The sequence below is a fragment of the Lepidochelys olivacea genome, assembly GCF_965140295.1.
Source record: "Lepidochelys olivacea isolate rLepOli2 genome assembly, chromosome: 20".
In the NCBI taxonomy this organism is placed as follows: domain Eukaryota; kingdom Metazoa; phylum Chordata; order Testudines; family Cheloniidae; genus Lepidochelys; species Lepidochelys olivacea.
This window is the reverse complement of record NC_140430.1, coordinates 4,883,522-4,898,988: the sequence shown is the minus strand read 5'-3', so window position 1 is coordinate 4,898,988 and position 15,467 is coordinate 4,883,522. Positions and strand designations below refer to the sequence as shown.

General features: G+C 51.7%; 1 protein-coding gene across 2 annotated transcripts in view; it reads right to left on the bottom strand.

Annotated features, from left to right (window-relative positions):
- Positions 1-1,673: 1,673 nt before the first annotated feature.
- The window catches only part of FAIM2 (Fas apoptotic inhibitory molecule 2), a 36,171-nt gene continuing 22,377 nt past the window's right edge, over positions 1,674-15,467 (bottom strand). For both annotated transcript variants that reach the window (XM_084610264.1, XM_084610265.1), the window contains exons 11-12: positions 10,405-10,458; positions 1,674-7,275 (exon numbers count right to left, since the gene is read on the bottom strand). In XM_084610264.1, coding sequence (XP_084466390.1) covers positions 7,126-7,275; positions 10,405-10,458 — 204 coding nt within the window. In that variant the 3' untranslated portion in view covers positions 1,674-7,125. The remainder of the gene's footprint in view (positions 7,276-10,404; positions 10,459-15,467) is intronic.

Sequence of the window (15,467 nt, the reverse complement as noted above, 5' to 3'; positions counted from 1 at the left end):
GCCTTCTCGAGGTAGTACACCCCTCAGTGCACAGTGATATAAGCCCTCATGCTTGAGGGTGTAAGCCAACCTTTAACTGAGGGGGAATCCAGTAAACAGGGTACCCCCTTAACTCACGTTAGGATTTCTTGCACCTGCCTTTGAACCAGCTGATACTGGCCTCTGTCCTACCACTGCTTCAATCCCAGATGGCAGTTCCTTTGAGCCCAGGCACGCACCTTCCCTCACTGCGAATCATCGGCTCTTATACATTGCGTTTGGCACAACAAGGGTGAAACCGAGCTAACTTAGCACTGCCGCGCAAGAAGCCGTGTGTGTCGAAAGCGGCCTGAGTCATCAGCAATTTACTCTGTTGAGGATCATAACAGGCTTCAGCACTGAGAGTTCCTAATTATCCCTCTCATATATGGTAATGGATAGAATGATGTTTATATGGCAATGACCCAGGTCAGTTACCTTTCTAGGAATTCTGTCCCATGATAGGTTTCACATTTAATAACTGCAATATACACACACACACACACACACCCCCACACACCCCTACACCAGTGATACTTAGACTGAGGCTTGTGAGCCGCAAGTGGCTGTTTAATGTCTCCTGCAGCTCCTTGCAGCACAGGAAATTAAAACACCGCGTGATTTAACGATTAACCAATCTAACAGGATGCTTTTACTATGTTATTAACCAATTGTAGTTGATAAAATAATAATTCTTAGTCATTTTGCTATGAGAATAAAATTTTATATATAATGAGCTCAATTAGTTTATCCAAAAGAAGAGGCGACTTGGTTAGTGCATACATACCTTCAGGGCATAGGCCCTGACCCCAGCGCTGGAGCACCCACAGAAAAAAATTTGTGGGTGCTTGGCACCCACTGGCAGCCAGCTCCCCCCTCCCGCCTGCACCTCCCGCCCGCCTGCTGCCCCGCCGATCAGTGCCTCCCCCTCTCTCCCAGTGCCTACCGCCTGCGCGATCAGCTGTTTTGAGGCATGCAGGAGGCTCTGGGAGTGACGGGGAGGAGTGGGCATGGGGCATGCTTGGGAGGAGGGGGCGGAACTGGGTGGGAAGAGGTGGGGCGGGTGGGGGCGTGGGGGAAGGGGCAGAGCCTGGGGTTGAGCGAGGGGTTGAGCACCCCGTGGGCCCAGAGGAAGCTGGCGCCTATGCTTCAGGGGGAGAAAAATATCATCTGCTAAAGAGCTCTTTAATCTAGACGAGAAAGGCAGAACAGAAACCAAAGGCTGGAAGTTAAAGCCAGACAAATTCAAATGAGAAATAAGGCCCTCTTTGTTTTAACACTGAGGGTGATTATTGGACAAAGTCAAATGAGAAATAAGGCCCTCTTTGTTTTAACACTGAGGGTGATACAGCTGTGGTGGATTCTCCATCTCTTGAAGTTTTTGAATCAAGCCTGGATGCCTTTCTGGAAAGAGATGTTTTAGTCAAACACAAGTTACTCAGCTCAATCCCGGAGTAAGCAGATGAAATCGTCTGGCCTGTTTTATACAGGAGGTCAGACTAGATGATCACAGTGGTCCCATATGGCCTTAGAATCTATGATCTAAAGGTTCTTTCTGGCCTTAAAAAAAAAAAAAAACAACAACTAATCTACAAAGCCTGCTGTACATTATTCTGCCTCCACCCTCGCCTCCACCAGAAAGAAAAACAAGGATCTTCCCAGTTTTGCAACAATTTATTAGCAATGTCCAGAGAAAATACAAAATTTTATTTACAACAGAATCAAAGGAATGGAAGGAGGGAGGGAGGAGTGCACTGGTCACAGGTGGAGCTGGGATTTCGAGGCTCGAGAACAAGTGCAGAGCAAGAAGAGCTGTATGGATGGAGACAAACAATCCCGCATCACCCAAGCCCCTGTAGGGAAAACCCAGCCCTTGCCCTCTGATATGTCTCCCTTAGGGCCCCTATCCTGCGTCACTGAAACCAACAGAGACTTCGTCCCTCTCGGTGCTAACATGTTCCTCATCCCTGTTGTATCTAAGCGCCAGGGACTTTTGCTGCTGGCTTCAACGGGGAACAGGATCAGGCCCTTGCTTGGAGAGCTGGATCGGCTGAAATCCACAGAGGAGGCTAAATAGCATCAGTGACAGCAGCAACCGGAACAGATGGGACATGCAAGGATGAGAGCCCCTGCAATTCCACCAAGAAACACAAAGGGGCAGCAAGCTATTCTGGTTTAATTGTTTTCCCCTGGAGAGAGACGAGCAGGTGCCATGCAGGTGTTTTCCACTGCAGTAGCAGCAAGTCAGGCCTTGGTGGTGAAAGGTGAATCACTCCACACTGCAGAAGAGATTGGGCCAAGTGGCCACGTTGGGATCCAGATCAGGGCTTCTCCCAAAGTATACCTGGCATCTGGATCAAGCCGCTTGTAGAGAGAGGGGGCAAAGTTTGGACCAGGAGCCAGATCCAAATTTCTCCCGAAGTCCAGGAGGCATTTGGATTCAGGGTTCTGATTCAACCCATTGTAGAGACGGGAGGCAGCTGCAAAGTTTGGACCTGGATTTGGACTTTTCCTTAAAGTATGTGACTGTCCACATCCGGGTCCTTCTCAGGCTGGAAGATTGCAACTCAGGAGGTTGCTAATGCCTCAAAAAATCAGCCCTGGCCTAGGTGCAGAGGGAAGCATTTGCCCTTCTCTGCAGTAGCTGTCTGGGGGTAGGTAATGAGGTAAACTGTGTTTTCAGTTTCTGCTAAGATCCTTGCAGAGAGGGTTCGACTAGGGGGTGAGGGGGATATCCAGACAATTTCTCCCCTGTAATCGCATCCCTCAAACCATCTGTCCCCTGTTTCCAAGTGCTCAATAATTTTCTTTGTCAGGGCACTTATTTCCTTTCCTCCACCCTCCTCTCTGTATTAAGGGTTGCAGCATCCTGTGCAAGATATTGCACTGACCCAGTTAATATATACGTGCACCACCACACTCTACAAGATAGAAACATAATTCATATGTGTGTCATAGGCCCTATACTGCCAGCATCTAATGGAGATTCTCCTTTCACCCAGTGGGTTGGGCTTTTGGACTAGAAAGATCCATGGTCTATCCCTACTGTCACTGTGAAGTTCTAAATGGCCACTGCGTGCAGTGCAGCAACATCTAGGAAGAGCCAATGTGATCATGGATTTGCTACAATATATAACAGCCTATTTGCAGCTTCCTTTGCAGGCCGTAGGGATTTCATAAATAAAGGAATCTGTGGATTAGGGGTTGTCTTTTGTAAGAACTCATTCTCAAGGAGACAGGCAGGGCGAATATGTTAAGAAGCAAATTGTGCTGGGACCAGTATGAACCCAGCTCTCTCCTTTCACCTGGTAGTAATCAGGCCTGCTTCTCTGCTAAACCTGCACCATGTGTCATCATTTACACCTGCATTTTGTGCCCACTTTGCACTGGTGTAAATGAAGAGTCATGTCGCAGGGCCATGGTGAACTGGGTCCCGGCTTGGAAAGCTTCTGCAGCCAGCACTTTATCTCTTCTGCTCTTTTGATCTCCCCAGAATGTAAGGGAATCAAACTCGTAGCATTTTAACCGTCCATTAGCAATGGGGTCCTGATCTGTGAGCTCCAGGGGCTACGGCAACACAAAATAATAATAATAAAACTCACTGGCCACTGCTGATGATTTTGGCCTATATGTCTGTAAACAGCTCTGAAGACGGTAAGTGCTAATTATTATTACCAAGAAGTATAACTTGAGTAAACAGCTGCCACTTTCTGCCAGCAGATCTCTCAGGATGCTGACCCAGCCGGAGTCTATACTGTAATGGTGGCAGGTAGGCCTGCCCTCAACCACCGAGCACACCTAAAAACAGCAGTACGGGCTGTTCAAGCCCACCTGGAAGCCAGGGTACGTACTCACACTGCTAGCCCGTGCCGGGGTCCACCCTGCCAGGGCTTCACTGCTATTTTTAACCCCGCTGGCTAGATTCAAGCCAGCAGAGGTATGCCTACCCGAGCTGCAATCACACCTCCAACTGACATGTCGACATACAACCCAGAGGGGCCAAATCCTGTGCTCTGTCCCCACTGCTGTAAATCCAGAACGACACCATCAACTCTCCCCCATTGTCGCTGTGAAGTTCAGAGGGGCTGCACTTTGCCGCATCTCTAAGTCCCTGCAGATGGAGCCTTCCACAGACGCCCATCCCCCTGGTAGAGTGCCCGCGCTGTGTCCTGAATGTGTACAAAAGTGATGTCCTTGGATCAGGCAATAAGGAACCGGGAGGGACAGGGGTGTGGGAAGAGCAGGATTATCTCTGAACATAAGGGATCAGCAGAGGCGCAGTAAAGGAACATGAGATTTACTTCCTACAACCCTGTGCACAGTAACTTTCCTCTGCTTCGCCCAGCGCGGGGCCGAGGCACGTGTGGAAGGCGTGTGCATGCCTGGGAAGCAGGACAGCAGCAGAGAAGGAATGTACAGTATGGAGATCTTGGCACAGGTTCCCCCTCCAGCGGGTTGGAATGGCTAGAAGCAACCTGCTGACGCACATGCCCTGGTCTTCCCAGGGAGATTTCAGATAAAGGGCCCTATCAGGGGAGAGATCGCCTTTTAAATAAGCATTAAATGCCTCTTATCTTATCTCAGCCTGGGGCCCTACCGTTAATTAGCCAGTTGATTTCCAAATGGGGGATATTAACAGGGCAAAGATGGAAAGATACTGGTGCACTCGGGGTTGTCCAAAGGGCCCAGCTTGGAGGGCAGGGGAGCTGAAAATGAGGGCCTGGATAGCTGAATAGCAAAGGGGCTGCTTTCACTACCTGGCATTTCAGTTAGTTCTGTGAGAGAGAGCCCCGCCTGGGTGGTTCTTGGGTCATCCTCAGTGATCCATCCGGATAGTGGGCATTTCTCAGGGTGCCACTCTGTGTCAGCAGCATGGGCATTCCCCCTTTTCTCCTCACACATCCAGGCTCAAGTCCAAACTTACCCTTTTTCCTAGTGTCCCCTCTACCTTTAAGGGCCATAACAACAATTAGAAACGTCTCACCGGAGCTTGCGCATGAGTTTTGCTGTTTCTGCAACTGCTCCCTGAAGGGCCTCCTCTGTTCCTGACCCTAGTGCTTTCTCTGTCTCAGGGAGACACTCAAAAATTCCTTTTATATCCTGGGTTGAGGCTAATAGGATCCACCTGATCTAGCTGCCAGGATGAGTCAGCAGGACAGCTCTTTTTGTCCTCAGGGTCCTACAACCTGGCACAAGCACACTAAGACCTGGCACTCTATTCCAAGTGGTTTCTTGGAATGCCACCTCGGTAGCCCTCACTAAATGATGTGGGTATTTCCTGGGTACTCCTGGGTGTATCCCTCAGTTTCCTTCTTCAAAACTGCATTGGGTTCCCCTGAACGTGTAACAATGGGGCAGGATAACCCTAGATCAGCTCCTCTGCCACGTTATTCACGCTGGTAGAATGGACTTTTTTAAACTGGGATATTGGTATTTGGTCCAACTTCATTTGGTTCTGTCCCTGCAGAACTCATCAGACTCTCTCTCCTTAGCGACAGGCCGCACGTCAGCTATTGTTCCTTGAGTACTAAGTGCCTTCTGAGGAGAGGTGCTGAAACATCTGCTCACCAGCAAAGGGTAGTGCAAGAAACATCTAGCTCGTCATGCTTTGTGCCAGCTCACACGTAGCAGGCCTGGCAATTGCATGGAGATCCAGCTTTAAGGGACCTGCAGCTGGCACCCCGTTCTTGGGTGACTCACGTAACGTCAGTGTTTACAAGCTCCATAGTTTCAGCATCTCAGAAGTCGCCTCAGGAGAAGGAACCTTCTGCTGCCCTGCTGCGATGGAGGACGGAGGGGGTCAGGGAATCTTGTTCAAGAGCATTAATGCCACCCAACCCTGCTGGTGGATGTGATGCTCTCCAGTGGTTAGAAAGAAGACCTCTCCAGCACCTGCTGTCCAATCTGCAGTCTGGGGAGCTTGCATGGGGGCATCCGTGCAGTACCACCAGGGTGTGATGCAGACACCTCTCTGCCCTTCCAAGCTGTGCATGCTCACCAAGCAATACAACTGCATTCGTGGTGGTGGTGACCCCGGATGCACTGTACGATGGAGCATCTAGAGTTCGAAGCCATTATTGTAGGACACTAATGAATCCATGAGTCCCTAGGGTCTTCGTCCAATCTCGCCATCTTCCCCAGGGACACAGGATTCCTGGCTTTGCATAGGCTGGTGCTTCACCTTTTCCATCCTAGGACCCCAGGACCTGGCTCCCATCTAGCCAGGATCTAACTGGGACCTATCTTCCCTCCCCATTTAGTGATATAGAAAGGGCAAGCTGGTATCATGACCCCTTGACACCTGTTTGCAATCCCGCCTGGGGCCCATCCCTCAGACAGCTCCAATCTACTCACCCCCTGAGGCAGCTGGCTGGGTAGGTGAGTCCCACATCAGTGATCAGCCTGGCCTGGGAGGCATTATGGGAGGAAAGGGGGTTCTCAGTTTCGTGGTCTGGTAGAAAGGAGACACAGGAAGGCCTGGAGGGTGCTGCGGATGTCTCTTAGGGGGCTGCTCTTCTTGCAGCAGGTGGATGACTGCTAGCGGGACTACCAAGAGGCGCCATTCACTTCTAGGCTGCGTCTCTACTGGAATCACATGACTCAGATTGCGCACGGAGGCGGGAAGGTGGATACCTTTGCAATCCTGGAACCCTAACCTACTCCCTTCCTTTGTTCAGCTGCTGGTTCTCCTGCCAGGACCCCAACAAATTCCCAGCCCCCATCTTTTCCCCTTTCACAGCCAGGCTCTGCATCTCAGCAGCACACAGCATACCGTGCCTACATGCAATAATGTCCCGAAGCCAGAAGGGGAACCTTTGCAAATGGGAGAGCCCAGACTTCTGCCCTGCCAGCACTACCGACCCTGCTCTGGTTTGATTTCAGGGGGTGGGAGGAAGCATAGCATTTCCACTCCAGTTTGCTTTCTGGGTCACAAAGGGTTAACAGCATATGTACAGGCTGCAGAAGGAACCAGGGAGGTTGCTCAGTAGATGGAATGGAGCTGGCAAAGGGACCAGAAAGGTTGGCTATAATTTTCCCCTCTTTTTTTTTTTTTTTTTTAACATTTTTCTGTTTCGCCGGGCGAGGACAGACGCTTTCTCACTGCACTTACTCCCGGCTGGAGCCAAAGAGCTGGAGGAAGAAGGAGAAGATGTAGACGATGTCCAGGTAGATATTGAGGGCTCCGAAGATGTATTCCTCTGGGCTCAGTGAGTACCGGCGGTTCCCCATCAGCAGCTGCGTGTCGAATGCCAGGAACTGAGGGGAGAGAGAGGGAAAACAGACCCACAAAGACATCGCATGCTTGCCACAGGACCCTTTTGCCCCCAAGGAACCCAATCAACAGCTACGAGAATTGCTTAATTATACCCACTATTAAAATGCAGCTGGTTCTTGGGTGGAACTCAGCTGCTGTTTACCACCCCATGACAACACTTCAAAACTTTATCATGGAGAGGCAGCATGGCCCAGCGGGCAAAGCAGCAAATGGGAACTCAGGAGACTTGGGTTCAAGTCCTTACTCTCCCACTGGCCTGCTGGGTGACTTGTGTAGGGGAGTGGATAGATATTGCTACACTCCAAAAGGAGATTTGGCCAGGCTACCACCCCATTATCCCGCAGTGCATTGGATTATTCCCAAGGTGGTCGAAGATGCAGGAGGAATTATGCGCTGTTTTGTTAAGGATGCAGCTCCCAGTATGGCTCATGGAAGCAGATCACAACAGTGACCCAAACTGGTTTCACTCCAGCCCTGCCCATAGCGCTGGGCAATTCAATTCCAGCTGAGGATAAGGAGGGAGGGCTCTCTCCATGTGGGAGTTGAGAACCCAATCTTAATTTCCAGGCTAAACAGCAGCCAGGCACTGGTCAGCTAAACCTCTTTATCTGAGTGCCACCCTGGCATGCACCCACTTTGCTAGAGTCTGGTACCAGCAACAGATGAGGTGACATGCAGATAAAGGGGACTGGAGTGACTGAAAGCATCAGGGTCACTGTGTTCCAGGGGGACAAGGGTGAGGGGGGCCTAGAACCAGGGACCCTGCAGGCTCGCTACTGAAACTCATGACCTCCTAAGCTTTGCAATCCTTAAGCAACTGTTTCTATGAGTTTCAGGTTATTACTAAACTTTTGCCTGGCTCCACTCCACCTCTGCCACGGACTTCTCTGATAACCCCAGGGCAACTCACATGCCATCAGGCCAGTGCCTTTGCCTTTGCACCCAGCAGGGCTGCCCTCTCTCACCACAGTAACCTGGCCCCGAGCCACATCGCGTACAACCGAGGGCTCTGTCTTGTCCAGTTTGCAGGTTCTAACCCACGGAGCTTTGGCCACGTCCCCTGGGGTGACAACTCCGCAGCAGCACAGGTCTCATGGTCAAGCAACTTATGCTGATGCTACCTCCTTTATTAGTTTCATTCCATTCCTCCCGGTTATACCCCACCCCCAGCAATTCCTTGGTGCTAACTACCTTCAGGGATTTCCATCGTCTCACCCCCGGAGCCCCCCCGTCTTGGCTGCCGCTTGGCCAAGGAGCCTGATTCTTCCTTGCGAGTCCCTTCCCCCAGCCCCGGGATTGTTTCTGTTGCTGTTCTCTGCATTTCCTCCCACTTGAGCAATACCCGCCTGGTAACGTGCTGTCCCAAACCCAGCACAACATTCCAGGCACAGTCACGCTACAGCTATAAAGAATTATACCCTTCCCCTCCCCGCACGGTGACTGGGTGACTTTGCCAAACGGCGCAGAGAGGGGGCCCGGTCTAGGAGGTGGGGAATCAGGGACCTGAATGGCCCTGCTGCTAACCTGTGTGACCTTGGGCTGGCCTCTGAGCCTCCAATTCCCCCTACCACCTTACGTCTGTCTCATCTATCAACTTTCGCCGCGTCCCTGCGCCTTTTCTGGTTGCACTATGCTCTTTGGGGCAGCGTGTGTGAAGATGCAATGCCCAGCGCAATGGGGTCTGGGTCTCCTAAGGGCTTCTGTGACAGAAATAATAATTGGCCCGAGAGGCCCGGTCCATCGGCTTCAGCAGTTGAGGGTCTGATTGTATATGTTTACGAGCCAGTTATATCCCATTTAACCCTGGGCACATTTTACAGGGCGATCGTAAAACATCTGAGTTCTTCATAACTGACTTTATTAGCTATTAAAAGAATTGCTCAACTGCTATTGTATTTCCCCGCAGGCCCAGATGGCACAGCCTCGCCCCAAGGCAGCTGTCCTCCTGACCCCCCATTTGGGGTGGCACCTTCAGCGGGTGCTTCCTGCTTTCCGAACGGCAAACGTGGTTCTGCTAATGTACGCTCTGGAGAAACACTTGCTCGATAAGCTGCCTGGAAGCTCCCTCGTGTACGGGCCCAACGTTTGTTTTTGGTATAATAAAGCAAGTATTTTTGACCCAAAAGGGTAGGGGCCTCGGGAGTGGGGGCAGGGAGATCTGCATGGGACCCACAGCTCTGACACCACGCCCACCCCTCCCGGGCTGCAATGGAGCACCCCTCTCCGCCTGCTATCTCAGTCCTAAATTCTACACATGGCTCTGCCAAGCGATGTCCATCCTGCCCCCGTGTCACACTCTGCTACTCTAGTCTCGGGCTGCCCGCACCCACAGCTCTGCTAGTGCCCCTTGTCAAGGGCCCCACCTTGGGGCAGGATGCAGGATTGCAGGGGGCCCTTCCCTCCAGCGCCCCCTTGTGACTGGGCTTCCTTGGCCCCACAGTGGCCCGTTTCGGTCTGGGTCACCCTCCAGGCAGGAATTTAGAAGTTCAATCCCCTTTCAAGGTAACGAAGGTCTAGCTGTAGCTCCCACTCCCAATCAATATCCAAACAAATCATTCTCTTGCCCCTGTTGGGCAACACTGAAGGTCTCTGCTTCTTGGAGCTCTTCAGAGTTCCTCCCAGCCTGCTCCGTCACCAGCAGGTTTCCCCCTCGCTGCCTCCCTGCCCCAATCCTGACCGCTTCACCCCCAGAGACACACACCGCTTTGCCAAGGCCCCTCCATCCTGAACTACTCTCCCAGCTGTGCTGATGAACCTCACTCCCGTCGCTATTCCATACCATGACTGGCCTTAAACCAGGGCCACCAGCCAGGCCAGACGCTGCCCTGATGTGGTGGGAAAGACACAGGCACACTAGGGACTAGGCCCAGATGATCCCATGGATTGTTATTTGTCATCCACCTTTGGACATGAAGGTCTCCTGAAGGGAAAGTCCAAAACACGTCCCTGTTGCTCTGCAGTACAAAGCCCACCACCTCCTTCAGTACAAACACCCCACCTCCTTCCCCCTGCTCGTCTTGCCTTGCAAGGGACAGGCGATTTGCTACCCGATTGATTGATTGATTTGGCCAAGTTCAATCTCCCATTCCTTGGGATTCGGCGTCACTTACCATAGTAAAGACAATTGCACCCAGCACGGCATAGATAGCATGGAGCCACGGCACCTAAAGGAAAGAGACAAATACACCAGTCAGCTTTAGGGAGAAACCCGACCAGCAAAAAGGGAGGGCTTGACTCACAACATGGAGGACACAGTTTTGGGAAAGAAGCATAGGCACAGAGACTGGCCCACAGTATCCCAGCAAGGCTGTGGCAGAGATGGGAGTAGAACCCAGGTCGCCTAAGCCAGCAAAGGAACCACCAGATCACACTGAGCACAGGAGCCAGTGACAGAAGGATCACAATGACCCGTAAGAAGTGGCATGATCTCACACACACCTAGGCCTTACAGTTAGAAAAGGGACCACATGGATCAGGATTTTGGGTGCCCAACTTGATTCACCCAGGGCTTACTTTCAGAGGCAGGACCTCTCCCCCCACCCCTCAGGCCTGGTCGGAGTTCGCTCTTCCCTCATCCATCCCCACACACACTCTGCCCCGGCAGGAGCTCACTCTCCCCGTTTGCCCCCCACCCCCAGGGCCGGAGGAGTTCTGTGCCCCTGACGATTATTGGGGGTGCCCCTGCTTCCCCCCACTTTGTGCACACCCCAGGCTGCCATTGACTTCAGCTGGCATGGCGAATGCTCTGCCATCCATGGCATCTCACACTGAGACACCCCACATCAGACGCCCCTTTTGAAATCACTGGCCTTCGTAGCTACATGTCCTCAAGTCATCAGCTAAAGAACGTGGCCTTCAAGAAAGAACAGGTTCCATTCAGAGGCCAGTGCTGACAGTTGCTTAAAGCAGCTGCGATCAAAGATGAATGCAGCCGTCTCCAGCCTAGAGGAACGTGCCCAGCTGCTTGGGGAGCCCTGGGAAAGCTGCTAGAGCCCAGTCAGATACAAGTAAACAACTGCGGTACCCAAAGCGATTAATGGAGGCTGCCAGACTCTGGGCAACGTCCTCCTTTGTCAACATTTCCCAGCGTCTGTTGAGCGCTCAGCGCAGAAGAATTGCAAAATAAAAGCTCCTGGATCGAGAGCAAGACGTCAAAGGCTGGGATGCCAGCACCTCCTCCCCCGCATTGCAATCAATCACCGTCATTAGCCACCTGTAGCAGGATGTCGGTCGGGAACAACCAACACCGTTGTTGCAGGTGAACAGCGTCGGGTGCCAGAAGCATCCGCCGGAGTGGAAAGAGACAGAAAACATGGCGGCAAAGGGGTGATGGCAGGAGGGTGGCGAGGTAGGTGAGCGTGACAAGAGCTGGCCGCACACACGTGGCCCTGGGATATGGCTGGTTTTATGCAAACACACTGATCAGTAGCCAGTGCTTTAGTGGCTAGAACAGGGGCCTAAGTATCAGGATTCCTGAGTTCTATTCTCTGCCTGGGGAGGGGAATACAGGGCAAGGGTCAGAGTCACTGACTGGGCCTCTGGACTCCTGGGTTCTGTTCCCAGAATGGGAAGAAGAGTGTGGTGCCGTGGTTAGACCAGCGGACTGGCCATCAGGACTCCAGGCTTTCATTCCCAGCTTTGAGAAGGGAAGGTGGTTAAAGCATGTAACTGGGCGCAAGGATCTACACCCAGTTTTGAGGGGGCAGCACGGTGCAGTGGTGAAAGCAGCTAACAGGAAAGCCACTCCTGGGTTCTAAGCCAAGCTTTCAGAGTGGGGTGTGCTGGACTGGTTAGAGCAGCTGATTTATGAGCCAGGGCTCCTGGCTTCACTTCCCAGCTCGGGCAGGGGAATATGGTGTAGTCATTAGAGCGGGAGAATGGGAGTCAGGACCTCCTGGTACCTTTCGCTTCGGTGACACCGGGGCAAAGGTCATCATTTTCAGCCAACCCAATCTCTCAGGAAGGAACAAATCCTTTAATTCAGTTGGAGCAGATCTCGTTATCGGTTACTCGAGTGTCAGCCTAGGCTCAGTGCCACTCCCAGGCAAGTCACAAAGGGCAGAGGTTGGGGCCGAATGAGGACGTCTGGCATTAATCCAAAAGGGACCGAAAACACATGAGCTGGGTTTCCAAAAATGCCCACACTGCAGTCGCAAGAGTGATTGCAACATACGCAGACGAACCCAAACGAACCTGACTCCAGCTAGCTCAGGGACCAGTAGAGCCACGGCTGCATGGGGTTCAGTGCAATCTGGGCCCGTGTGTACGTACTCAGCCCATCCACACTGAAGTCTGGGCTGCTACAGCTTCATTGCAACTGCTTCGTGCACTAGCTAGATTAAAGTTAGCTCAGGTATGTCTATATATGCTGCAATCACACCTCCAACTGCAGTGTAGGCATACCCTAAGGGAGTTAGGCACTGAAATCCCATTGATATTCAAGGGATTTGGGCGCCTAACTTTTTTAGGGTACTTTGAAAATCCCAGTCTTGATGCCCTCCAATGTGGGGTTAGTTCTCGATGTGGACCTGAACCACAACCCCAGCTCTTTACTCACCACTTCTCAACATTGGACAGTCTGAAATGCGGTACTGGGGCCATTTCTAGTAAGTCCCCCATGTCCATCTTTGACGGCTGACATCCACCCACAAGGGAATGGAGCTTTATACGGCTTAGAGGATTTAGGGGTGTGGGGGGGAGACCTGAACCTCCAGGTATTCCGGGCTGCTACTCCCAAAAATCCCTAGGACATAATCTGGTTCAGTGCATAGGAAGGAAAATTAGCTAGATAGATGTGTATGGGACTAGATGAGAAAACTAGATGCATAATAATAAACTAGCTCTTCTCAACTGTAGATCTCAAAGCACTTTGCAAAGGAGGGCCAGATCATTAGCCCCATTTTGCAGATGGGGAAACTGAGGCACAGAGAGGGGCCCTGACTTGCCCAAGATCACCCAGCAGGAGGAATAGAACCCAGGTCTCTTGAGACCCAGTCTAGTATGCCCACCACTCGGGCACACTGCTGCCCCCTGGATGGGGCTAGATACAATGAATCACATTTGCCCACAGCACCTGGCTTGTCTATCACCTCCTTCAGTTCCCAGTGTCAACCAGCTACGGGCAATTTCCTGAGTTTATCTGTTAGCTTTTTCTGAATACAATCGCTAAGCTGATATTCAGCTCCGAGATTTAAAAGGTCTGGCTGTTTATTCAACTCTGCAGTAGCAAAGCAGGGGTGGGGAGGGGATTTTTTTTCCCCAAAGCAGTTCAAGTCGCTGCTACTCAGTGACACTGATGTAAATCCAGAGTGACTCCATGGGGTTCAGGGGGAGTTACTCAGATGCTGTGGGGAGGAGAAAGGGCCGCTGCAGGACTGGATATCGGGGAGTTATTCGTTATTTTCATTACTGTTATATGCATTGAAGTCACAGACCAGGACCCCACAGAGCTAGGCACTGGACAACCGCAGAACAATATAATAGTCCCTGCCCCACAGAGCTTCCAATCTTACACCCAGTGGGTTTGAACCAATCAGCAACACCAACGGACAGTGGCTTGGAGCAATTCTTTTCTGAGTGGGGAGCTGGAATGCTTCATTCCTTGATAGGACACCCCGGGCGACTCCCCAGTCTTCCTTGCCTTTGCCTTCGCCCGCGCTTGGCAGCTGCTTCTGACCCATGGGAGGTTTGGCAGCTCAGCTGTTTGCACTTCCTGGTGGCCCGATTATTAACACGATTGATTGTGACGGCGCCCCCAAACTCCAAGCCTTTGTGTCTGCTTCCGCCCACCCCCTCCCCGCGGGAGCTCTCGTTCAGCAATTTATCCTCATTGGAAATTCTACAGCGGCTGGAAAATGCTGATAAAGGGGCAAATTACTGTGGGTTCTGGCTCACTCAGAGTCTTCGTTTATCACCCTGAGCCATCACTTCGTTTGTCTAGCCTCGCTGTGCCTAGAATCATAGAATCATAGAATATCAGGGTTGGAAGGGACCCCAGAAGGTCATCTAGTCCAACCCCCTGCTCAAAGCAGGACCAATTCCCAGTTAAATCATCCCAGCCAGGGCTTTGTCAAGCCTGACCTTAAAAACCTCTAAGGAAGGAGATTCTACCACCTCCCTAGGTAACGCATTCCAGTGTTTCACCACCCTCTTAGTGAAAAAGTTTTTCCTAATATCCAATCTAAACCTCCCCCACTGCAACTTGAGACCATTACTCCTCGTTCTGTCATCTGCTACCATTGAGAACAGTCTAGAGCCATCCTCTTTGGAACCCCCTTTCAGGTAGTTGAAAGCAGCTATCAAATCCCCCCTCATTCTTCTCTTCTGCAGGCTAAACAATCCCAGCTCCCTCAGCCTCTCCTCATAACTCATGTGTTCCAGTCCCCTAATCATTTTTGTTGCCCTTCGCTGGACTCTCTCCAATTTATCCACATCCTTCTTGAAGTGTGGGGCCCAAAACTGGACACAGTACTCCAGATGAGGCCTCACCAATGTCGAATAGAGGGGAACGATCACGTCCCTCGATCTGCTCGCTATGCCCCTACTTATACATCCCAAAATGCCATTGGCCTTCTTGGCAACAAGGGCACACTGCTGACTCATATCCAGCTTCTCGTCCACTGTCACCCCTAGGTCCTTTTCTGCAGAACTGCTGCCTAGCCATTCGGTCCCTAGTCTGTAGCTGTGCATTGGGTTCTTCCGTCCTAAGTGCAGGACCCTGCACTTATCCTTATTGAACCTCATCAGATTCCTTTTGGCCCAATCTTCCAATTGGTCTAGGTCCTTCTGTATCCTATCCCTCCCCTCCAGCGTATCTACCACTCCTCCCAGTTTAGTATCATCCGCAAATTTGCTGAGAGTGCAATCCACACCATCCTCCAGATCATTTATGAAGATATTGAATAAAACCGGCCCCAGGACCGACCCCTGGGGCACTCCACTTGATACCGGCTGCCAACTAGACATGGAGCCATTGATCACTACCCGTTGAGCCCGACAATGGAGGGGGGGCGAGGTGGGGGCTTGGAGGAAGGGGTAGAGGCGGAGCAACCCCAGGATCTTAGTAAGTCGGCTCCCATGGGTGTGTATGTAACTATTGCTACCTTTAGCCACCCGTAAGTGGATACATCCCCATAGATGCCCCACACTTCTCCTACTTATGGGCATCTATGGG